Source organism: Trichoderma harzianum (genome assembly GCF_003025095.1).
Source record: "Trichoderma harzianum CBS 226.95 unplaced genomic scaffold M431scaffold_15, whole genome shotgun sequence".
Classification (NCBI taxonomy): Eukaryota; Fungi; Ascomycota; class Sordariomycetes; order Hypocreales; family Hypocreaceae; genus Trichoderma; species Trichoderma harzianum.
Genome location: NW_020209263.1, coordinates 217,499 through 240,728, shown reverse-complemented (window position 1 = coordinate 240,728; position 23,230 = coordinate 217,499). Strand labels below are relative to the sequence as shown.

At 52.4% G+C, this 23,230-nt stretch overlaps 8 protein-coding genes across 8 annotated transcripts; 6 read left to right on the top strand and 2 right to left on the bottom strand.

Annotated features, from left to right (window-relative positions):
- Positions 1-1,859: 1,859 nt before the first annotated feature.
- Positions 1,860-3,941, top strand: M431DRAFT_96325 (hypothetical protein; the record flags this gene model as incomplete). The annotated part of the gene is made up of 4 exons (XM_024924812.1): positions 1,860-2,688; positions 2,747-3,046; positions 3,111-3,492; positions 3,560-3,941. The coding sequence occupies 4 exons, from the start codon at positions 1,860-1,862 to the stop codon at positions 3,939-3,941; spliced, it is 1,893 nt and encodes a 630-aa protein (XP_024769760.1).
- Positions 3,942-4,988: 1,047 nt separating this feature from the next.
- M431DRAFT_486060 (hypothetical protein) lies at positions 4,989-5,810 on the top strand (the record flags this gene model as incomplete). The annotated part of the gene is made up of 2 exons (XM_024916354.1): positions 4,989-5,156; positions 5,181-5,810. 2 exons carry the CDS (start codon positions 4,989-4,991, stop codon positions 5,808-5,810), a joined length of 798 nt encoding a protein of 265 aa, XP_024769759.1.
- Positions 5,811-6,030: 220 nt separating this feature from the next.
- On the bottom strand, positions 6,031-7,867 carry M431DRAFT_260180 (hypothetical protein). The gene has a single exon (XM_024913865.1). The coding sequence runs from the start codon at positions 7,773-7,775 to the stop codon at positions 6,252-6,254; it is 1,524 nt and encodes a 507-aa protein (XP_024769758.1). The 5' UTR covers positions 7,776-7,867; the 3' UTR covers positions 6,031-6,251.
- A 574-nt stretch (positions 7,868-8,441) lies between these two features.
- M431DRAFT_499527 (hypothetical protein) lies at positions 8,442-10,383 on the bottom strand (the record flags this gene model as incomplete). The annotated part of the gene is made up of 2 exons (XM_024917810.1): positions 8,442-8,913; positions 8,981-10,383. 2 exons carry the CDS (start codon positions 10,381-10,383, stop codon positions 8,442-8,444), a joined length of 1,875 nt encoding a protein of 624 aa, XP_024769757.1.
- Positions 10,384-13,311: 2,928 nt separating this feature from the next.
- On the top strand, positions 13,312-14,905 carry M431DRAFT_512299 (hypothetical protein). The gene is made up of 2 exons (XM_024919813.1): positions 13,312-13,379; positions 13,449-14,905. The coding sequence occupies exons 1-2, from the start codon at positions 13,337-13,339 to the stop codon at positions 14,660-14,662; spliced, it is 1,257 nt and encodes a 418-aa protein (XP_024769756.1). The 5' UTR covers positions 13,312-13,336; the 3' UTR covers positions 14,663-14,905.
- Positions 14,906-15,138: 233 nt separating this feature from the next.
- On the top strand, positions 15,139-15,897 carry M431DRAFT_9365 (hypothetical protein; the record flags this gene model as incomplete). The annotated part of the gene is made up of 1 exon (XM_024924495.1): positions 15,139-15,897. One exon carries the CDS (start codon positions 15,139-15,141, stop codon positions 15,895-15,897), a length of 759 nt encoding a protein of 252 aa, XP_024769755.1.
- Positions 15,898-16,257: 360 nt separating this feature from the next.
- M431DRAFT_95893 (hypothetical protein) lies at positions 16,258-17,971 on the top strand (the record flags this gene model as incomplete). Its single annotated transcript, XM_024924754.1, has 3 exons — positions 16,258-16,438; positions 16,492-17,285; positions 17,351-17,971. The coding sequence occupies 3 exons, from the start codon at positions 16,258-16,260 to the stop codon at positions 17,969-17,971; spliced, it is 1,596 nt and encodes a 531-aa protein (XP_024769754.1).
- A 1,910-nt stretch (positions 17,972-19,881) lies between these two features.
- On the top strand, positions 19,882-23,003 carry M431DRAFT_499523 (hypothetical protein; the record flags this gene model as incomplete). The annotated part of the gene is made up of 2 exons (XM_024917809.1): positions 19,882-20,079; positions 20,163-23,003. 2 exons carry the CDS (start codon positions 19,882-19,884, stop codon positions 23,001-23,003), a joined length of 3,039 nt encoding a protein of 1,012 aa, XP_024769753.1.
- Between the last annotated feature and the right edge of the window lie 227 nt (positions 23,004-23,230).

The following is a 23,230-nucleotide window of genomic DNA, read 5'->3' as shown; positions in this document are numbered from 1 at the left end:
GTTTTAGCGCGAAACAAATTCCGATTGCTCTCATCACGGAATTGGCTGTCAAATGTTTGATTGATTGCATGGGTGCTCGGCGACATTCTGTGACAAGACAGGCATCACGTCAGGCCTCGGGGCTCGTATGATGGCCCGTAGAGTCGCCAGATTCCGAACATACCGACCAGCCGTTACCTGTAATCTGTTGGTCTGGTCTGGTCTGGTCTGGGGCATCGTAGTGCATTGCATTGCAGTGTAGTGCTGCCAGTACCAAGAACGGAGTCCGTCCGAGTGCTGGCAGAGGCGATTGATTCCGGGCGCAGAGAGAGAGGCAGCTTTGTGCGGCAGTGTCTCGGATGACAGAACTCGTGAAAGCTGCTTTTGATGCTGAGAACTAATGCAGCCCTAGCCTCAACTCAGGCACATCAGGCAGTGGTACGAGGTCAAGCTTCAGCAGTCATGCATCAGCCCTTTGCAAATGCACATCAGGACGGATTCGTGGTGGAGACACGGGCGCTGCTGCGGATAATAGAAACATGGATGTTCGTGAATTCTGCCTCATTGGCCTGGTTGGTAAGCAGCTTCATCTGCCGCAACGCGTCTCACTGGAAGGGAAAATGTGAGGGAGAGGGGAGAAGGTGGACGACTCCGCAGCGAGGCAAGTACAGGTACCTCGCCCGCAAAAGTACCGGTACGAGCAGCAGCCACAGGCACAGGTACCGACAGGCACTGAAGGGAGCACTGTATTGGATGACGACTGCTGCACCAGCACTTCAACAGCGCCTGAATGAACACGAAAGCGAATGCGCGCGCGCGGCATGGCGTTATAGGCGGGTTCCGGTACAGCCCGGCATCTGGCAGTCAAATTTGCACGCTCAGCATTATAAATTGGTTTCTGCACTCCGACGAAGCCAAGATCCGACGCCCCCCGTATCGGGATACCGAATACCAGGTTTTGAAAATGGAAATCAAATGCATCGGGTGGCTGTGTGCCTGTGCCTGTGCGTGTGCTTACGGGCAGAGAAGCGTATTGAATGTTCGATCCAAATGTTGATGGAGGCGCCATGCCATCGTTCTCATGACTCGCTCTGCGGTACCTCTACCAACAGCCCGAAAATGTTCACGATGCCCTTCTGACCTAGTCCGCTACGGGGCTAACGCGCACCCGCTAGCTGGCTCTCCCCAACGCCCCCTGAACGCCTCGTCTTAACCGCTGTGGCCCCCCGTAACTCAATTGTGCTGCCCCGTTGGAGGGCTGTAACAGCCTGAACTGGGCGCCCTCCCGATCTGGGACGCCAAGTACCTGTACCTGCCCGTGCCTCCACAAATCTCGCCCAGTGATAAGCCTGCAGAGCCAGTGACGCTGATGCCTGAGGCAACGTGGCTTGCCGTGAGCGGACCGGCCCACCAGCTTTGTCTCAACTCGCGGTACCTCGTCCAGCCGCTTCAAACTGTTGGCAGAAACCGTCGAACTTGCATCCAACAAGACCATCGTCGTCCATAATTCGAGCCTCTTTTCTCGCCATCCCGCCGAAAAAGTTGCCTCTACCGTCCAGCGCCTGCTTCCACGTCTGCTGTGCGAACCATGGCCGCAGTTGCTTGATCGAAACCCCCCGTTAGCGTCACCCGAACATTGATACCGTCAATCCACGTCCCACCTCCGCATCCACTCGTCGTATCCTCTCCATTTTCATCGTCATCGTCAACGCCTGCGTTTGCGTCTGAATCTGCATCGACATTTGCATCTGCGTCTACATCTGCATCTGCGTCCTCGACTTCGACTTCTTCTACGTCATCAAGTCTTTCGCTTCCTTTTCATCATCATCACTCATCATCGTCGTCGTCATCTCCCATCTCCTCCATCTCCTAAACCAGCAATGCCATCCTCAAAGGTCGCCAACAGCTCTGCTGGGGGCCAGGTCAGCAATCGCCTGCGCAACTTCTTCCGCATGAACAGCAGCGCGAGTAGTATCGGCGAAAAAGAAAGGAGCAGCAACTCGCTTAACCTCAACGGGCCTTCGAGCAACGGCAGCGGCAGCGACTCGCACTCTACCAAAACTTCTCGACACACCAAGCTATTCAACAGCACCGTTGGTCGCCTGAGGTCACATACCGTCGCCAGCGAGAGCAACAAGCTAGAAGAGGCAATGAGCCCTACGGCGCTTGCCAACCCCTACTTTGCTCATCAGGGACAGCCTGGCCTGCGCCATCACAACGAAGGCTCTGTGCCACCAAGTCCTCCCGATACGCCAACATTGAAGGTGTCGGGCCCAGATGGCACAGAGGCCGAACAGGCTACAAGCGAAACTAAGGAAGAGCTGGCCCGCAGGTTAAGGAGGGTTGCCAGTGCACCTAATGCCCAGGGACTCTTTGCGAGTGCTGGAAACAAGGGCGAGCGCCCCGGCACCGCTGAACTCGGCAAAGACCCCTTGATCCAGAATGCCAAGTCAGGGTCACTCGGCCTCGTCGACGGCGGTAAGGCCGATGCAGTACAGCAAGCATACAGCGAAGATACTCTGGGTGCTCTGCCTCCTCCCCAGACCTCTTTAGCCTTCCGCAGAACGTACAGTTCCAACTCCATCAAGGTCCGCGATGTCGAAGTTGGGCCTTCCAGCTTCGACAAGATCAAGCTTATTGGCAAAGGTGATGTGGGCAAAGTCTACTTGGTTAGAGAAAAGAAAAGCAACCGGCTCTATGCCATGAAAGGTGAGAAATGCGAGTTGGAAAATTGACACCTCTGCAGTTGCTGATTTGGCCCCCATAGTCTTGAGCAAGAAGGAGATGATTAAGCGAAACAAGATTAAGCGCGCCCTCGCTGAACAGGAAATTCTTGCGACAAGCAACCATCCCTTTATCGTCACTCTATACCACTCGTTCCAGTCAGAAGACCATCTTTATCTATGTATGGAATACTGTAGTGGAGGAGAATTCTTCAGAGCACTCCAGACTCGCCCTGGCAAGTGCATTCCAGAGGACGACGCTCGTTTCTACGCCGCCGAGGTCACGGCTGCTCTGGAGTACCTCCATCTCATGGGTTTCATCTACCGAGATTTGAAGCCGGAGAGTACGTAACCACCTTCAGATGAGAAGAGAATGAGGAGACGCAGCTGACTAACGAGTTTCTTTAGACATTCTGCTTCACCAGTCCGGCCACATCATGTTGTCGGATTTCGATTTGTCAAAGCAGTCTGGCCCTGGTGGCAAGCCGACGATGATTGTTGGCAAGAACGGAGCTAGGACAGATTCTTTGCCCACAATTGACACGCGATCATGTATCGCCGACTTTAGAACGAATTCGTTTGTCGGCACTGAGGAGTACATTGCCCCCGAGGTGATCAAGGGCAGTGGACACACAAGTGCAGTGGATTGGTGGACGCTGGGCATTCTCATCTATGAAATGCTCTACGGAACCACACCCTTCAAGGGCAAGAACCGAAATGCCACCTTTGCCAACATCTTGCGCGAGGACATTCCCTTCCCAGACCACACTGGAGCGCCCCAGATTTCAAAGTAAGTCACTCATGTCTTATATAGAACGACTTGCCACATCAATTGTTGCTGACCCATCTCATTATAGCCTCTGCAAATCCCTCATCAGGAAACTGTTGATCAAGGACGAGAACCGCAGGTTAGGTGCCCGAGCTGGTGCCTCTGATATCAAAGCCCACCCCTTCTTCCGAACGACTCAGTGGGCTCTGATTCGCCACATGAAGCCTCCTATTGTCCCTAACCAGGGCCGTGGAATCGATACCATCAACTTTAGGAATGTTAAGGAGAGTGAAAGCGTTGACATCAGCGGGGCCAGAGCCGTTGGTGTTCCCCTGGATAGCGGACTGGCAACTCCCGGCACTGAAGCTGCAGACCCATTCCTGGAGTTTAACAGCGTCACGCTTCATCACGATGACGACGTGCAGTTCCATGACATTAATTATGCTTCATCACCCTCATCTCGAAGTTGAGATGGCCTTTTGAAACCTGGGGATCCGACATCGAACCGATTACTTTTCTTCTCTCCATGAGGCTCCGGCCCAAATTTTGATATCATGCGTGTACACGGCTAAGGTTATGGGGATTGTTAAGATTACGACATTTGAGTCTTTTTTATTCGAGCGACCGAGTTTTGTTTTACCTTTTTGGAGTTGATGCCTGCATGGAATATCCCGTCATTCGCTCCTTTTGCTTTACAGCAGGCAAGCTAGCAGATACAAACTCATAGCGGATTCCGTACGATGCCCCATCCAAAGTTGTCGTTTAGGATTATTGTTGAAGAAAAGTCTGTCCAGCATCGTTGCAAGTCCTGTCCACTTGAATTCGGCGTCTTATTTGGTTTCTTTTCTCTTTTTTTGGGCGTTTTTGGGAGTTGTTTTGGCGCCAGGGAGGGCATGTCATGTAAACTGTCAACAGTCTATGAAGATACGTTTGATCTACCAATAGAACAAGGATATTCTGACGAGTCTGCGTGTGTCCTTCTGTGATGCTTTTCTATACATGGCTATTATCTTGTTTGGAGGTTCTTGTCTATATTAGTGTAATGAGAGTTAATATCAGCTTTGAGGTCTAATCAACAATGAGCTCTACTACCTAGGTAACTCTTGTGATATGTGTACCGTGGCTGGGAAGTGAATGCCGTATAGCATAAGCAGGTCCGACCAATAAACACTATGGGAAGTTTATTTCTGGCATCGATCTTGCGAGAAGTTGAGCAACGCAGCTGCCGAAGAGCTATCTACCAAAAGTCCTTATTTATAGATCCTGTGTAAACACCAAACTTTTCTTCCCCCAATACTATCTACCGCTCATTCATCAAACCTTTTCGTCATATTTCGGATAACAAGCAGCCGAACATCACATTCACTTAGTATACACAAAAGACAGCATTACGAACGATGGACATGACCCTCTGTACCATAACTGAACCTTTCTGTTCTGCCTTAGCTCAACCTTTCTGTTTTGCCACAGCTCAACCTTTCTCTTCAACATCAAACCACATACCCTCAAACGCCATCATGTCATACCACCAGCAAGAACTCCCGTCTACGGCGCAACGCACCTATTTCATCTCCTACATCCCGCAAAAGAACCCAGAACACAGCCCCATGAGAAGCCTCGCCGAGCTCCGCGATAGACTACATCTCGAAATCGCCGCCCCCCTACCCAAAGTCCTCGTGGTCCCAGTATTAGTGGACAAAACCACGTAGAGCGTGATCGAAACCTTTGGCGGCCCGCCCGTCCAGTTCTACGAAGATCACCTGCAGGGCACCGCACCAACCCCGACCAGGTACAGCGCGCCGCAGATGGCCTGCCGCTGGCGATTTCCGCAGCTCGTGACGGACGGGTGGGAGTGTAGCGATACGAAAATCAGCAGCGCGCTGGGTAAACATGTGGTGTTGTCCGCGTCGTTTTGGTGCGCAAAGGTGCCGATGCTGTTCGTCTCGCAGCCAATGTTTACGAGTTCGAGCCGGCCGTTTGAAGACAAGTGTTTGGATCAGGAGATTGCGTGGGATTTTCCGGCGCAGTATAGTGGTGAGATGAAGATTGAGGAGTATATCAATTTCTGGGTGTATCATCGCTGGGTGGCCTTTTTGGGAGCCTTAAGACCGTCTGACTTGACGCGGGAGATGCTTTTCGTGGTGATGAAGGCGTTGGAGCAGAATCTTGAGGAGGTGCGGTACTTGTCTGGACGAGGATGGGGGATGAGTGGTGCGAATGTGGGGGATTGGAAGGAGTTGCTGGATAGATTGATGAGGAGGGTGGACATTATGGCGTCTGGAGTCTTTTCGAAGCAGGAGGTTGAAGTATATACGGGAGAGGCGGCGAGCGCGGGATGAAATATCTGGCGTATCTTTTTTCTCGTGTCTTGGGCGTCTTTTAGCGATGGATGGGTTGTGGTGGACTGGATCACTCTTTGTATGCGGCAGCGTTGTCTTTAGAACCAAAGCGATGAACTCACAAAAGTCTTTGGTGTAATAGCCTCATGCAGTATGAGAGAATCATGTCTGATTTCCTTGTATCTTCACCAATAACCTCCTTTTTTTTTTCTCTTGCGTTATCGTACAGTCGTAGCTATGCCCCTAGTCCGTCCTCCCCTCCAAGATGTGATGTTCCTATTTCATGACAACAAAATAGAAATATGAATACCCCGTTCCCTGATACACGCACATTGATATGTCGGGAGAATAATAAAATGAAACCCCAATAAAATGCCTCCATGAGTATCATCATAATCATCAAAATCGCTGCTGCGGCTCGAGTTCAGCATCTCCCTTATCTCATGCCATCATCTCGCCCGCATTCCCATCCTTCTTCCTCCGCGCAGACGGCCCAATCTTTTCCTGTCCGCCCATCCACGGCCGCAGGCACTCGGGAATAGTAACGGTGCCCTCCTCCTCGTCCCACCCGTTCTCCAGCAGCGCGGCCAGCACCCTCGGCACCGCCAGCGCCGTGCCGTTGGCCGTCCAGGGGAAGCTCAGCTTGCCGCTGCTCGTCTTGAGCCGCGTGGCGAGGCGCCTCGTCTGGTAGTCCGTGCACAGGCTGGCGGAGGTGACCTCGCCCCAGCCGCCGCTGTGGTGCTCGCGACTCGGGAACCAGGCCTCCATGTCGATCTTGCGGGTGGCCGAGGCGCCCAGGTCGGTGGAGGGCATGGAGAGCACGCGGCAGTAGAGCCCCAGGGACGAGAGGATCTCGGTCTGCATGTCGAGCATCTCGTCAAAGACCTCGCGGGCCTCGAACTCGTCGGGGCTGGTCCACGCGAACATCTCGACCTTGGAGAACTCGTGCACGCGGTACAGGCCCTTTGTCTCGGCGCCGCGGGCTCCGGCCTCGGCGCGGTAGCATCGCGATACGGCGACTCGCTTTAGGGGTAGGTCCACGGCGTCGATGGTGGACATTGCCTTCATACCGGCGAGAGGGATCTCTGACGTGCCGGCAAGACACATTTCAGGTACTCCACGGTCAATGTCGGCTTGAGACTGGGCAATGGAGTAGACTTGCTGCTCGCCGTTCTGGTCCCGGGGCTGGAAGCCACACGCAGCGCCAATGTGGCTGTAAACCATGCTTGGAGGCGATACCTGAGTCCATCCATGCTTGGTAGCAACGGTGAGGGCATACTGGATGAGAGCCTGTTCAAGCTGTGCTGCCTCACCAAGCAGGTAGTACCATCCCCAGCCAGACGCCGTCGCCGCTCCAGCAAAATCAAGGATGCCCAGTTCGGCGCCAATGTGAACGTGCGACCTCCAGAGCTGCTCCGGCCCTTGCTCGAAGCTTGGAGGCTCATTGATGTAGCTCAAGACCTCGGCCTCATCCCCTCTAGGCGTGTCGGCACTGGTGAGGTTGGGAATCTCCAGCGCCAGCTCCTCCATCTGCGTAACCGCATCGGCCTCCTTCTTCTCAATCACAACCAGCTCGCTCTTGAGCGCCCGAGCCTCCTCCTGGACCTTCTCCCGGCTCATCTGCTTCACATCCTTCAAGTCCTCATCGTCACTGCTCGTCGCCGAATTCGCCAGCTCTTTTCTCAGCAAATTAGACCTCTCCCTCAACGCACGACCATCCTTCTGCAGCTGCTGCCACTCAGCATGCAGCTGTCCAATCCTCGCGGGGTGAGACGCCTGGCGCTTGTAGTTGCGCTCCAGGCATGTGTTTTCATAGAGCTCCGGGTTTTGCCGAATGTGCTTGATGTCCACGATGGGCTGTGGCGCGGACGAGGGACGCTTGACGTCTGAGAAGCTCCGCGCATAGAGAAGTCGGGCTTGTAGCCGCCATTGAGGGCAGCGCAAGCGGGCCAGAGACGTGGTCATGGCGGATATTGTCGAGGCATGGTTATGATGTCAAGCCGAAGCTATTTGCAGCTCCATCTGATGATGGTGGTGTGGTGGTCGGAGAGCTCTGCCGATATGCGATTAAGCGGAACATTTACAGTGCGAGACACCACTGTACGCATACTGTCTCGGGTGCCAGCCATCAATCCAGTCAATTCAGATCATGCAAGTAATGAATAAATGGTTCCCGTCAGTAATATCTGCCAAGGGTATAATGTTTCACGCAAATCACATCGTTAGGCTGACCTTGTTTGAAATTCGCCTTGTATGCTTAAATGTTACAGTAAGAACTTTAATCACCACAACGCGAGAGACGCAGTATTTGCATTAAAAGACATATTTCATCATTGACACGAGTCTCGTGTCATCGCTATTTTATCTGCGCTCAAGCCAACCGCTCTGTTTGCATCGAATCTAATACATCATTCATACCCCCCTTTCCCCAGAATAAGACATTATTCATGTTGTATATATATAACGCTTCCAAATCCAATAGTTTAAATAAACGCCATGCTCAGACAGCTGCCGTCGCCCCCTTTTTTAAATGGAATGGTATCAACCCAAAGCAAAAATCTCAATCCGGAGAGATGAAAAGAGCATGCCAGAAAAGATGAAATGAACGCTCTACACTTCCTCGCAGTGTCTTTACACGTTCTCGGCGGGACCACCGGCCTCGCTTTGTTTGGTAGGGGCATTGGCCAATGCTGCATTGTGTTCCTCTTCCTTCTCAGTGGTCTCGTCTGCGCTCGTCTCGTCCGTCTTAGGCTCATCCGCCGGAGCAGAAAAGACTGGGGCGATCTTGCTCTTTGACCTAATCTTGGCGCCATAGAAGTAGAAAGCGAAGGGAATGGGAGCAAGCACAAGCGCTACGCAGCCCAGCAGTGTCGAAGCCCACTCGATGTGCATGCCGAGGAACATTTGACGACCAAAAAGCGGGAAAGCAGCACCAAATAAAGATCTCATAAAAGTGTTGCCAGCAAGGGCTGAGGCGGCGAACATGAGGTATGCATCGACAATGTAATTGAGGGCCTGGAGGAAAATCGACATGAGACCAAAGCCGGTGAGGATACCGCTGACAGCCGGGGCGGCCCAGTGAATGCTCTCCTTGTATCCAGTCCTGACATGTTGTTAGTTGACTGATCAAACGAAATAATTGGAGATGATTTTAAGAAAAGACGACTTACCATCCGAACCAAAAGATACCACCAGCAAACGCAACGCCACCAACCATCATGTTAGGCAATCGCCACTCGGGAATAGGAATACCGTGGTTGGCCTCGAGCTTGCGGTTGTACCACGGAACCTGAAGAATGATGGTGAGGGTCGCAAGAAGCTCACCAATGATCAAACCAAAAAAGGTCAGACCGGACTGACCCAAGTTGAAGCCATGGACACCGACGAAAACCAGGGGGTATGCAGTAAAGAAGAGGTAGAGCAGCCCATAGATGAAGCTCATGTAAATGGAAAGAAGCAGGATAATGGGCTCCGTGAAGAGGAGTCGCAAGGGACGGGTAAAATTCTTGCTGACGAGCTCGCCAAAGTCGATTTCGATTTCCTCCTGCTTGGCGTGGATGCCCCAGTTCTTGGTGCGACGTCGTAGTTCCGAAGCCTTGCCAACGAGAATGACTGGTGGGTACGACTCGGAGAGGAAAAACAAGTCAAGAATGAAGGCAGCGAATCCCATAATGGCAGGGAGATACTCAGTCCAGCGCCATCCCAGATATGATTCGACAATGAAGCCACCGATGAAAGGCGCCAGCATGGGACCGGTGAAGACAGTCATGGAGAAGATGGCAATCGCCGTTCCTCGAGTCCTGTTGTCAAACATGTCGGAGAAGACAGCAGCAACGACAGCCAGGGGGGCGGCGCCGAAGAAACCACCAAAGAATCGACAGATGAGAACGGTCTGAATGTCCTTGGCGGTGGCGGTTGCGATCGTGAAGAGGGAGAAACCAAAGATGGAGAGGACAATGGGCAGACGACGGCCCTTGAGTTCGGACAAGGGAGCCCAGAGACTGGGACCAAAGGCGAAACCCAACACATACAGGGATGTGCCTAGAATGCCAACCTCGAGGCCAACGTCAAACTTTGCAGCAACTGTGCTTGTTGCAGAGGAGAAGATGGAGGATGTAAAGGTGCTCGTGACGGTGGTGTAGGCCAGCATGGCAGCCGTCAAGATCTTCTTTCGAAGAGGCCAGTTCTGGGCATGTAGGGGGTCGTTGGGTCCGTCAAACTCGACGACGTACTCTTCCTGGGCTGGCAGCTGGGGAGGATATGGCTTGCCGCCGCCAAATGACGGCAATGGCTTTCGAGAAGCTCTACTCTCAGTACGAATTGAGCCTCCAACAGTATTAACGTGCTGGCTTCGTTGAGTTGCAATGCGACTCAGGGCGGTGGGGTGGCGCTCTAGATCGTTCTGCGTAGATACACGACTCATGTTTCTGCGGAACACGCTGCCTTCTGAAGACGCAGACGAGGCTGAGGATGCCGTGATGACGCGCTCTATTTCGTTGCTTGCCCGGCTCTGATAGCGCTCGGGGGAGGCAGAGCGCTCTGCCTCCATGAGTTCCCGGTCGAGGGGATCCATGGTGACCAAGTCGGTGACGCTCCTCCGTATGTGTGATGTACAATCTGCAATCTGCTTCCCAATTGGCAGCCGTAGCAGCTACAAGAAGGAGCTACAGGAAAGGAGAGGCCAGAGAGAAGACGAGGACGAGGCTCGGGATGATATAACAAATATTGATTGTCCGAAGAGGATTTCTGTTCAAGAAGAACAAAATCTCCAGCGCCGAAAGAGGAGAGAGAAAAGAGGAGGGATGTGAGAGCTAGAAGGGCCAGGGCCGAAAAGCTTGTCGCAGGGACGGCAGTTGTGCGATAGGTGGAACGAGGAGTCTACGGTACGATTGATCGGGAGCTAGGTGGACCAAGATATCATGTACTCGCTACTCGGCTGCTTTAGACCGGCCGAGTGTTACCGGAACAGGATAAGCAGTCGGCAGGCTAGTACGAGGAGGGAATAGGCGACGAGCTGGCGGGGCGAACTATTAGGTAAGGTGGATGCGATGATGAAGAAGAGTTACGAGTGAGTCGTATGAGGCCGTGAGAAGAAGAGAAAAGAAAAGAAATATCGGTCGTATATCGTAATAAATGAAGACGGATAAAAAGAGTCGCCGGCGGAGGATATTCGCTCGTTCCAATGCTAAAACAGTCTGTAAAGACAAACAAGGGTGAAGAGTACACCAAGCCTATTGCATCAACTTAACTAACTAGCAGGGCGACACAAAGGATCTCAGCGACTGCACGGAAAAGGATGGCGGATAAAATAAAACAACCAATGCATGTAAGACATAACAAGCGGCGCACCGCTTTCTTTTATGGGCGGCGGACTCAATGCCAGAACATGTCACTAATTGCTACCATCGACACTCGGCTTAAAACTAGTTGATTACGGAGCATGTTCCGCTGAATATACGAATATGCTAACTACCTACTACAACCAGAGGTTCGGCCCCCCGATGTTACCCAGCCCGTCGATGGGGCCGGCTTTGAAATCTCTGCGCTCCCTGACAGGGCCCCTCCCCTATTTTTTTCGTCTTGTCCTGCGGCAAACCTGCTTGGATGGACACCAAACAATGGAGCCAGCTAAAATCCGAATGCCAGATAGGGCTCGAGCTAGGGTCTTCGACTACCGGTGCGCATCCCGGATGTCTGGCTTGGCTCCACCGCTGCGTCGAAACATGTGGCATATCTACGAAACAGCACGAATCGTGGTTCTAGGCTCGGGAGCCAGCCGTAGAACAATTGATGCCCAATTGCTTTTTTTCTTCTTTTTTTTTCAAATGTCCCCTGTTCTTTCAGGCAGTTGCCAAGCAGCCTTGCTCCACTAGATATCCAGCTCCGTCCCCTATGTCATTTCGGCCTGCTTGAGATACAGTAATAAAGTCGACTAGACATGCTACATTGTTAACTCCTCGGCACGGAGACAGCGGCCACGAACACGGCGGGTTTTGCATAATCGATCATCGTACTCCGTACGTACACATACACATCTACGTATGATTGCATGGATACCCACCCGTTGGCGGACATCCATTAGAATTTCCAATACCTGTAACATAGCCTCTCTCGGGCTTGGTCCCCATGGAGTGTCCGTCCGATGGTTCTTCTTCTATCCGCCGTCTTGTCTCGGCCGGTTTCGCCTCTGCCGCTTACCTTTGCTGTGCTATGACGTAATTCCGCAATCTTTCCAGCACCGTTTTTTTTTCTGTCGGCAGCGGAAGGCCGAGAAGCGACGCTCGGCTGTCGGACCTAGCACTAGGCGAATTAGCCGTGCAGCGAGTTGGTCAGCGGCTGATATCGGAACAAAGGCCTGTTTATGTCGTGTGAGAAAGTGGGATCTCTTACTGACCCCGGGGCAAAAGCTTGATTCCCTATCAGAAAGAACGAGAACGAGAATCGCCTCAGGGATTCCTCTAGTAGATTCCAGGACCTGCACATCTTTGACAACCCCTGGCGGCGCGGCCATGATTTATGCGCCGGCTGGGTCGTGTCCTGATTGGCCGGTGAACATGTCCGGGAACGGAGAATATCGTATAAAGTCCGACGCCGAGGTTTATTGCAGCGCACTGCGAATCCCATTGACTTGCAAACACGGCCTTGTCGCCCAGGAATAGCATCAGCATCTTCATCCTGAACCGGCAACTTTAGCTCCCGCTCTGCCTTATCAAATCTCTGTGCACGAACGATGGAGCCGTGCACAGCGAGGCATGGTTACCTCAGCAAGCTTAGGTACTTGGCCGTCTAAGCTTGCCTGGCATCGGGCTTTGTCACTTGTGTGTCTTGGTGATGACTTTGCATGCCCAGAATGGCAACTTACATTGGTAATCGATGGGTGCTAAGGGACTACATTCATACCAATTCTTAGTACTACAACTGAAGTCCTATACCAAAGACTCAGAAGAAACAAAGACGCTATTGGTCTCGGGAGTGTGAACAATCCTGCTGCAAGCTACATGTACACTGTTCTCACATTGACTTGCTTCAATCCTTCACTTAATCTCCCTGGCCGCTGAAGGACGCAATGCATAGTCTGCAAACAAGTATCAATAAAGAATAGTCGACTTTCGCTCAACGAATCCAATAGTTAGTGCACAGCGATAATGTCGCTTCGTAGGCAAATGATCCCATTTCCACGCGTCGCCTAGGGGGGGGTGACCGGATCCTTCCAAAGTCCATGTCGCTAAAAAGTCCGGCTGAGTGGCTGAAGCTGAGAAAAAGTGACACGAACAAAAGTCAAAACGGAGAGTTGGTAGCTCAAGCTTCACTGATCGGATTTTTCTCAAATGAATACAAAAAGGTTGCAGACGTCTTGTCTCGAGGACGGATGAATCAGTAAATCATCAAAGCAATTCTCGCATCGCAGCCTCTCCTGTTTTCATCGACGTCTCACTGATAGCCTTACACCGTAGCTCACTTACACAACGGCCGCTTACAGCTACTCCGCACAAGACCACCACTTTATTGAAAAGACTTCGTTCAATATGCAAAACCTCAAGATTGCCATCATTGGAGCTGGCCCAGCTGGTAAAATTCCTCAATAACTAAGAAAAAGCATTTCACTGTATCAGCGCCAGCAACTAACCTTTAATATAGGCTGCACTCTTGCCCGAATCCTTCATCTCGGAGGCATTCAAGCCACCGTATTCGAAGGCGAGGCCTCTGCCAATGTCCGATCTCAAGGCGGAACCCTGGACTTGCACACTACTTCCGGCCTCGCCGCTGTCAAAGAAGCTGGCCTATGGGACATCTTTCTATCTCATGCGCGCTACGATGGTCAATACATGGCCATTGTGGATAAGGACCTTTACTATTACGTTGTCCGAGGTGCTGACGCCGAGTCAAACATCGCTTTTGGCGAACGCCCGGAGATTGATCGTGTGAAGCTCAGAGAAATCCTGCTCGACTCTCTTCCTGAAGGAACCGTTAAATGGGGACACCGCCTGCAAAAGGTAGAAGGCAGCACCTTGACCTTTACCAATGGAACTACCGCCAGTTTCGACCTTGTTGTCGGTGCCGATGGTGCGTTTAGCAAGGTCCGACTGTCCATTGCGCCAGAGCTGGTGCCCGAGTACACCAGAGTGGCAATGCACGACATCTCCATCCCCGACGCTGAAAAGACTTCTCCTGAGACTTACAAAATCGTCAACCGCGGGAGTATTTTCGCCAGTGCGGACGGTCAGCGATTCACCCTCCAGCAAATGGGCGATGGCAGCATTTCCATGGGCTTTAATTTCGTGCGCGAGGATCCCGACTGGATGAAGCCCGAGAAGTGTGGCTACGACGCCGAAAATCTCGTCGAGGTGAAGAAGGCCTTGAAGAAAGAGCTGGAGCATTGGGGTCCTCAGTTTCATCAAGCACTCGACGCTGCTCAGGGACGAACAACGACTAGATCACTGTGGCGACTGCCTATTGGACAGAAGTGGGAGCACAAATCCGGCGTCACTCTTATTGGTGATGCAGCCCATCTGATGACGCCTCATGCGGGCGAGGGCGTGAACCAAGCCCTCGAGGATGCCATGTTGCTTGCTCGAGTGATCCTCAAAGCTCAGAGTATTGAAGAGCTCGACGAACAGATCCGTGGATTTGAGTCCGACATGATAGCCCGTGTGCAGCCGATCCAGGAGCTGGCTTGGGATCGCTGCCAGGGGCTGATGTTCACCGAGGGCGTGCCAAAGACTCTTGTCGACAGGGTCGTGCAGCGTCGAAAGCAGCAAATGGCAGAGGGCAAGTCTGCAGAGGAGCTCAAGAAAATGGATGAAGCCATCGCCAAGGCTCAAGCAGAGGCTGATGCTATGAACCGAACCTGATGCATAGAGCTATGAGTCCAGCTTCGCCAACTAAAAGGTTCTCATAGCTAGATTTAGCAACCTTTTGCTTCTTAAGTGTTGTTGATTTTGAGCCGTTTTGATATTTATTTTAGTCTGATGCTGTGTTCACGCAGGTTGAGATGTCGGCGAGCGAGCAACATTGAGGTTGATTTGATCTGTTTCGTCACATGTATGTATGGGCCTAACAACCCAATCAAATATTGCAATTATTTTAAATAATATCATATATCCCTTATGAGATGCTCTTTCCTTTCTAATGTGATATAAAGATGTGTGGCAGGCAACAGAGTGCCGCGTACCTGCTGCGTCACAGCTAAGCAACCCCGCGCCAAACGTGTTTCTCTATGACAACCAAAATCACCACCAGAAGATCAACTTGATCTCTGAGTAAACATCAACTCGTCAAAAACAACAAACCATTTTCAATAACTAGGCGAAAAGATACATCGTCCAGCATGCCTACCGAAGGCGTTTACATACGTCCATCCGGGCAGAAGACCTTCATCCCGTTGGAAAACAACCCGGAAGTCTTTACATCGCTCGTGCACGACCTCGGAGTCTCGCCCGATCTCGGATTCTACGATGTCTACAGCCTCGACGATGCTGATCTTCTTTCGTTGGTGCCTCGTCCAGTTCTAGCCCTGATATTCATCACTCCCGCACAGATGTATTTTGCCGTTCGCGAGGAAGACAAGACTGCCGTGTCGCCTGCACAGTTGACCTACGATAAAAGTGGTGATGAGGAACCCGTCATCTGGTTTCAACAAACAATCGGCCATTCATGCGGCCTTATGGCATTGTTGCATTCCGTAGCCAATGGCGAAGCGAGGGAGTTTGTTCAGAAGGAGTCCTTCTTAGATGGCTTGCTGAACGAAGCCACGCCGCTTAAGCCCGTCGAAAGGGCAGCCTTATTATACAACAATGAAGAGCTTGAGAAGAAACACATGAAGGCTGCCAGAACCGGAAGTTCTCATCCACCCGGGGCAAACGAAGACAACCATTTCCATTTCATCTCCTTCGTCAAGGGAAAAGATGGTCATTTGTGGGAGCTGGAGGGCGCCACGGACGGCCCCGTAGACCGGGGACTGATGCAGGAAGGCGATGATGTGCTGAGTGAAGGAGCTCTGAGCCAAGCGATACGCAAGTTTTTGGCAGCCGGAAATGGGAATCCGAACTTTAGCATTGTAGCATTGGCCAAGAAGCCCGCTGAGTGAGACATCATGTCGTCAGGAAGGAAGCCTATATCTAGACTACAAGAGAGGATAGAGATCGGTATAGTAAGCATTAAACGAAAATGAAGGACCATTGATCCCATACAACCGATAAGACATTTCCGAGTAATAGAAGCAAATCGCCATGTGGCATTGCGTATCTTATCAGATCTTGATCTCAAACAGGGCTCCTTTTAAAGGCATGGTGGGACGGGAAGCGTCACCGAGCCTTAGTGCCGGGGTCACGCCGCCATTTCCATTTCGGAACTTGGAATCCGACGTGGTCCAAACAACTTCAACTTTCCTCTTGAAGCTCACGGGCGCAACACAATCGCGGCACCAACGTCGGAGTTTGCTATCGCAATGGATAGCTCCCAGGCGCCGCTGATTTCGAGCAACCGCCACGATGACGATGCGCCATACGATGCCGTTGACGACGAGCCTGGATCGAGAGCTTCCCCAGCGAAGGCGATCGACGGCCATCCTGGCCTGTTTGTTCTAATTTTGACCTTTGCTGCCGGCATAAGTGGACTCTTGTTTGGATGTGAGTTCTTTGGTCGTCTACGGGTTATGAAAAGCTGCTGACGAGTTTTCTAGACGATACCGGTGTCATATCTGCCACGCTCGTGTCGATCGGAAAAGCGCTGTCGGACCGAGATCTTACTTCGATGGACAAGTCGATCATCACGTCGTCAACCTCTTTGTTTGCGCTTCTCATATCACCGTTCTCGTCCATCATTGCCGACCGGCTAGGCCGCAAACGAGTCATTCTATACGCCGATATTCTATTCATCGTCGGGGCAGTTCTACAGGCCGTCAGCTCTACCGTGCCGGTCATGGTAGCCGGCCGCTGCATTATTGGCGCCGCGGTGGGAGCGGCAAGCTTCGTGGTGCCTCTATACATCGCCGAGATTGCGCCCTCGTCATACAGAGGCCGTCTTGTGACTATCAATGTGCTCTTCATTACGCTTGGGCAGATGGCGGCGTACATCATTGGCTGGGCGCTGTCTACATATGCGTCGAAAGAGACTGGGTGGCGGTGGATGGTGGGATTGGGGGCGCTGCCGGCGGGTTTGCAGGGTGCTCTTGTCGCCTTCATGCCAGAGACACCGCGCTGGCTGGTAAAGGCTGGGCGATCTGACGATGCCAAACGTGTTATTCAAAAGGTCAATGGTGTACAAGGACGATTTGATGGCACTGCAGATGCTATTATCAAGGAGATTGAGATTGAAGTCCGCGAAGAGGAAGAGGCACGACATCTTCAAGACCGCCAGGCATCGGGCCCATGGAAGGGGCTCGGTGCGTGGCACGAGCTCTTGGGCGAGGGCAAACATCGCCGCGCACTAGCTATTGCGTGTCTCCTGCAGGGGCTGCAGCAGCTCTGTGGTTTTGTAAGTGCTTCTTGAGCAACCTGAGTTTACAATCTCCCTGTGGCTAACTTGGGATGACTGCCTAGAACTCGCTGATGTATTTCTCGGCCACCATATTCTCCATCATGGGGTTTGAGAGTCCTACGCTGACATCTCTCATCGTTGCGATTACTAACTTTGTCTTTACGCTTATTGCCCTGGGCCTCATCGACCGTATCGGCCGCCGACGGATCTTGTTATACTCGATACCCTTTATGGCTTTGGGCCTGTTGTTAGCCGCAGCCGGTTTCTCATATCTATCTCTAGAACCGTCACCAGCCACTCGTGATGAGGATGCCACGGCACCAGCAGGCGAGGGCGAGACCAGATCGGCCGTAGTCGTCCTCGTCAGCATCATGATTTACGTGGCATCATATGCTCTGGGCCTAGGCAACGTGCCATGGATGCAGAGCGAGCTGTTTCCTTTGTCCGTACGTTCAGTGGGCAGCGGAGTTGCGACGGCAACCAACTGGGCAGCAAACTTTGCTGTTGGCTTGACCTTTTTGCCGCTGATGGATGCACTGAGTCCGTCGTGGACGTTTGTCCTTTATGCGGCGGTCTGTGCCGTTGGGTATGGCCTTGTTTGGCGGATATATCCCGAGACGGCCGGCTTGAGCCTCGAGGAGGCCACGGCGTTGCTAGACAACGGATGGGGCGTGCGACGATGACTGAGCGATTGACGTGTTCTTTTTAATTTAATTTTATCTGATAGAGCAAGGGACATAAATCACGAACGCGGAATTAGAGTCAAATCTATTGCCTGATACATACGGAGTACCTACTTTTGCGGATTTTTCAGGGACCGCGTTGCCATGGTAGCTGTGTAAGAGTGTCTGGGATTGTGCAAGGTATCATGCAAGGTACCGCAGTCGGTGGCTGGAACCCTTCACCTGGGGGGCTCAGCACTGGAGCATTCTAGAAAGCTTCCAGATGGCGCGTTTGTTAAATACTACACAGAGAGGGACACTTACACACGGAGTCAGTTGGATGCCACGGCTGGATTGTGATAGCTGTTAGTGGGAGACACGCGCAGATTGTGAAACTGGATGAATGTCACGCAAAGGGCACATGTGCTAGACTACCTGCTTACTGTCTTGGTACAATTTTACGTATGAGTATAATCCATTAAACTACGTGAAATGAGTCGAATTGATCTGTGCTGAGAAATGAGTGTCTATCGTCAATCTCAGATGAAGCACCACGCAGAGACAATGTAGTAGATCTACAGCAAATTTACGGAGTAAGTAGACCAGGCTTGACAGGGCTATTATTAGCACTGAGGACACAGACTCGTATCTTGCAGTGACTATCCATCAACCGCACTTTAAACTCATGGTGGGCTCCGTTGGGCAGCTATAAATAAAATTCACGGCCAGTCACATCGAAATGCTGCCCAACGTTATAGCGCACTTCAGCCACTAACAGCCTCCGGTTCCTGCGCTGGCGCTATTCGTTTTGATCTGCTGATGTGCAAGTTGCGCATGTCGTGGCCCCCCGTCGATTGGCGGTGCATCAGGGCTGGCCAGTCACTGGGACGGGATAAAAGATAGGGGGTTGAAAGAGGAAAAAAACCCTTGGAAGAAACCCAACGATAAAAAAAAAATAATGTCGTGGTGTGTGCGTTTTATGCCGCTTCTTCCATCTGTTACAGCTGAGGAGTCTCTCAACGCTTCCATCTCATCTCATCTCTATCTCCGGGTAGAAACTCACTATAAGCTTCCATATCTCAGCACCTCCTGTAGCCAACTGCACTGTCTCTTTTCGCCTGCAGATCAGAGATAACGAACCCTTGACCTCTGGAACCTGTCTGAGACACCTTTTTATTCTTAAATCAGCAGTACTTCGTATTCTCTCTCCTCAACGCAAACGGAGCTTTTATGAGCCTCCATCCATCGGACCCGAAGCTTCTCCGGGCTGTACCTTAACCGTAGACTGGCAGAGGTAAAGGTACATGGCACGTGCAGTTCAGGTGGACGAACGGACTTGCGCTTACCACACACAGACCCCCTCTCGCTCTCTTCGCTCAACATACGAACCCGGCACACAAACCAGCCTCTCGCAGCGCCATTCCTTTTCTTCTGCTTCTCTTCTGTTGTCCTCTTTAGGGTTACCTCTCTATCTCTGACTCTCAGAGTCTATCCAGTCTTCCGCAGTTCAGCCATCGCCACATCTGGTCTTTCGCTCCTGGCGCCGACTCTGTGTGTGCGCATCCCGAATACGGCCTCTTTGCTTCTGCCGTCTGCCGCTCGTTGGATGATGTGACGCTTGTTCGTTGTCGCACTTGACTGTCGCTGTCTGTGTCTATAATTGCTTGGACGAAACAACTCAACGCCCAACGACCGACTCATTTCGCATTCCATCGGGCATATATCATTGCTCGTTCGTTCGCTTTCAGGTCCGCCACACGACGCTTTCCTCGACCCGCTAGCCAGCCACCCGTTTGGCTCCCGCGATCACGGCCCGTCGAGCGAATATCAGGGGGGAAAGCCGATCTGACAAGAAACCACAACGCTACCCTGCCTTTGGAAGGGCCCAAAAAGGCGAAAAAGATTAGAAAAGAAATATAAGAAGCACGACGATGCAGCCGCAAGCTCCTGCAGCCCAGAGGGCGTATTCGCAGCGGCGAAGCCCAGGCGCGATGGATCCTGGGCCTCCGCCCAACGTTTCGGTGCGAGCCATCTCTCCTGGCATCCCGCCCGGCAACCCCCAGCGGGCATCCAACGTTTCCATCAGATCCGCTCCGTCTAGCAGCGGTTCAAGAAGAACAACTCGTGAGGTATGTCATCCCTGGTTTGTCCTGTTTCTGGCTCCTGAGCTGCGCAAATCCAGCGGCGCGACTCGAGCTGACCGTGTGTGCAGGGTTCATCCGGATCGGGAAGCGGCTCCAACATGCCCTTATCGCAAATCGAAAAGAGCGTCACTCACCTCCTTGTAGCCACCAAGCAGCTGCTCGAGACACTGACACAGTGGTCGCGCGGCCAAGCAACCGATGCGCAAGTCTCCGATGTCTATGTGCGATTAGGCTATGAGTTCAACATGGCTTGCCGGGCTTTTACGGCCATCAATGTCGATACCTCCGACCTCGGTAACGTCCCCGATTTACTGCGAAGCATTCTCGAGGCCTGCCTGAGCCAAGAAGCGAGCGCCGAGAGCTTGGAGAAATATCTACCTAGGATTCGAGATATCATCATCAACCTGCTCCACGGTTTGAAGCGGAAACAGCAGAGGTTGCGCCAGAAGCAAGGACGTGATAGGGATGGCTCCGCTGTACCAGAGAGAACCACCAGCGTCAGCACCGTCGGAAGCGGAAGCGGCCTGACCAATATGCTGGAAGATATGGACAGCCACCGATCGAGTTCACACCGACCAGGATCGGGTCCGCAGCAAAATGGCGGATCGTCGCCCACGCGACGCTTCAACGCTGATCGAGACCAATCTAGGGGTTCGGTCGCTTCAGAGGTGTCGTCCGCTTCAAGCACCACCATGCAGAACATTACCGTTGTACCACCCTACCCGACGGACGACTCGTCTCTGCCCGCAGGACCACCGGCACCAGAACTCAACATTGACGCTTTTCCACCGCCGCCTCCGCCACCACCGGATAAGACATCGAGTGCCCTGGCGGCGCTGCAAAAGGGCGGTGATTTGGAGAGAAGAGCGTCACGAAGATATTCTCAGTACCAGATTTCGAAGCATCTTGGTGGATCCGGAAATGTCGTCCCTATGCTGCCCTCACAGACTGGGCCGACGCCGAACAGAGGAAGGAAAGAAGCGAGGGAATCTCTACGCGCCGTCCAGTCGCGTGAATCCGTTCGGCACAGTCGAACTGCATCCCAGATCAAGGCCGGTTCCACCTTCGACAACTCTCCCATTCGAGTACCTACCCGAGTAGAAGAGGAGGCCTTGCCCAACCAGCCATCAGTTGTTGTCGAAAGCCCATCCGTGCAAACTCCAGATGACAAGTATGCTCCCAGCGCGACTCTTTCCGGCCCTCTGAACGATTCCAATCCTTTCATGACGGAGGCTCCACGCCCGGGGTCCAAGAAGGAACAGAAAACCAAGCTAGACGATGCCCCAACATCAACGCCTCATCCCGCCGAGTCAAAGCCAAACGAGCCCTACTTCCAGGTTTCGCCTCCACCGACGCCGACGAAGGACTTGACACTCTTCCTCCAGTACAAGTCAAAGGTTAAGAAGATTGTTCTACCCGAAGGTCGCGACGAACTTTCCATTGGGCGCCTGCAGCTGGCATTCATCGAAAAGTTCTCATGGAACACGCAGCAAAACGGGGCTGATTTACCAGAGATCTATATCCAGGACCCTGTGTCCGGTGTGCGACACGAGCTGGAAGATTTAAGCGACATTAAGGACCGAACCGTTCTGGTGCTTAACGTGGAGCCGCTGGATGAAGTTAAACGACACATTGATGAGGGCATGTTTGCGCTCACCAAGATTGTTCGAGAGGTGAAGCAGAATGTTGATGACCAAGCCGTCACTCTCCAGCGGGTGTCGGATCGTCAACAGGAGGCGGCCAAGGAGATGGCTCAGATTGTGCTGGAGCAGGCCCAACAGTTGCCTGTGCCAGCTGCGGACGGAACAAAGACGCTCTTGGGAGCCGGTCGAAAGCTCGACAGTGGCCAAATGGGAGAAATCCAAAGCCTGCGGCGCGATCTCGCTGTTCTCCGACAAACCTACTCAACTTTCCAGTCTGAGATTCAGACTTCCATGTCCACTCTTCGCACCAAAGCTGCCAATGTCAAATCCGTGGCTGCCAAGGCCGCGATCCCTAGCATGGACGGAGACGCCGGTTACGCCTATGTTTCCAACGGCCGAAAGCAACTTAACGCCGACTCCGACCGATTGGTGGCCAAGGTTGACGATCTCCAAGATTTGGTGGAAGATTTGCGAAAGGATGTTGTGCACCGTGGTGTTCGACCGCTACCTCGACAGCTTGAAGGCGTCGCTAAGGATGTTACAAATCTTTCCAAGGAGCTGAAGGCAATGGAAGACTACATGCACAAGGAGAAGCCCATCTGGACCAAGATTTGGGAGAAAGAGCTTGAAGACGTCTGCCAAGGTCGTGATGAGCTGCGCATTATGGAGGAGCTGCTTATCGATCTGCGCGACGACTTGGAGAAAGCATCAGAGACCTTTACACTCGTTGAGCAGGCTACAAAGGAGCAGATGAAGGACAGTGGAACGGGTCACAGTGCTAGTACTGCCCGCACCTTTTCCAAGGGCCTGAACAACCTTGGCAACAGTCTCGACCAGAACGCTGCCAAGGAGGATATGCTGGGCGAAGTTCGAGCTTTACAGCCCAATCACCAGGACCGTCTAGAGGCAATCGAGCGCGCCGAGAAATTACGACAGAAGCAAATGAAGAACCGAACCGACAATGCACTTCATCGTGAAATTCACGCCTTTGTTGCCGAAGGCAAGCTGAAAAAGTCGGGAGGTTTCGAAGAAGTTGAGCGTGCCCGAATCGCCAAAGACGAGAAGATCCGACGTGAGGTTTGGGAGCGAATGAACGGCTATGTTGCTGGAGACGATGAAGAGGAAGAGGAAGAGGAAGAGGAGGAAGAAGAGGAGGGTGAAGAAGAAGGAGAAGAGGTTGCGGAGGAAACCAACGAGATTGGCAACGGAAGCCAGCCTGGTTCACCCAAGAAGACGGATGCCGCCGCGGCAGCCAATGAATCGTAATGAGAATTTGTTACGACTCCCTGCGATAAACAGAGGAAGGGAAAGGGGTTGTATACTCTCTTTTTGCCGGAGCAATTTTCCTTTCAATCACCTGAGTGGCTTTGTACACGAACAACTTGATCGTCGCCCTTCTTTTCAAGTTCACCACTCTCCGGCTCTTACCCCTTTCCTCGATCCCCCTTTTTTTTCTTTTCTTGTTAATGTTGATTGATATGAGGGAATCCAGT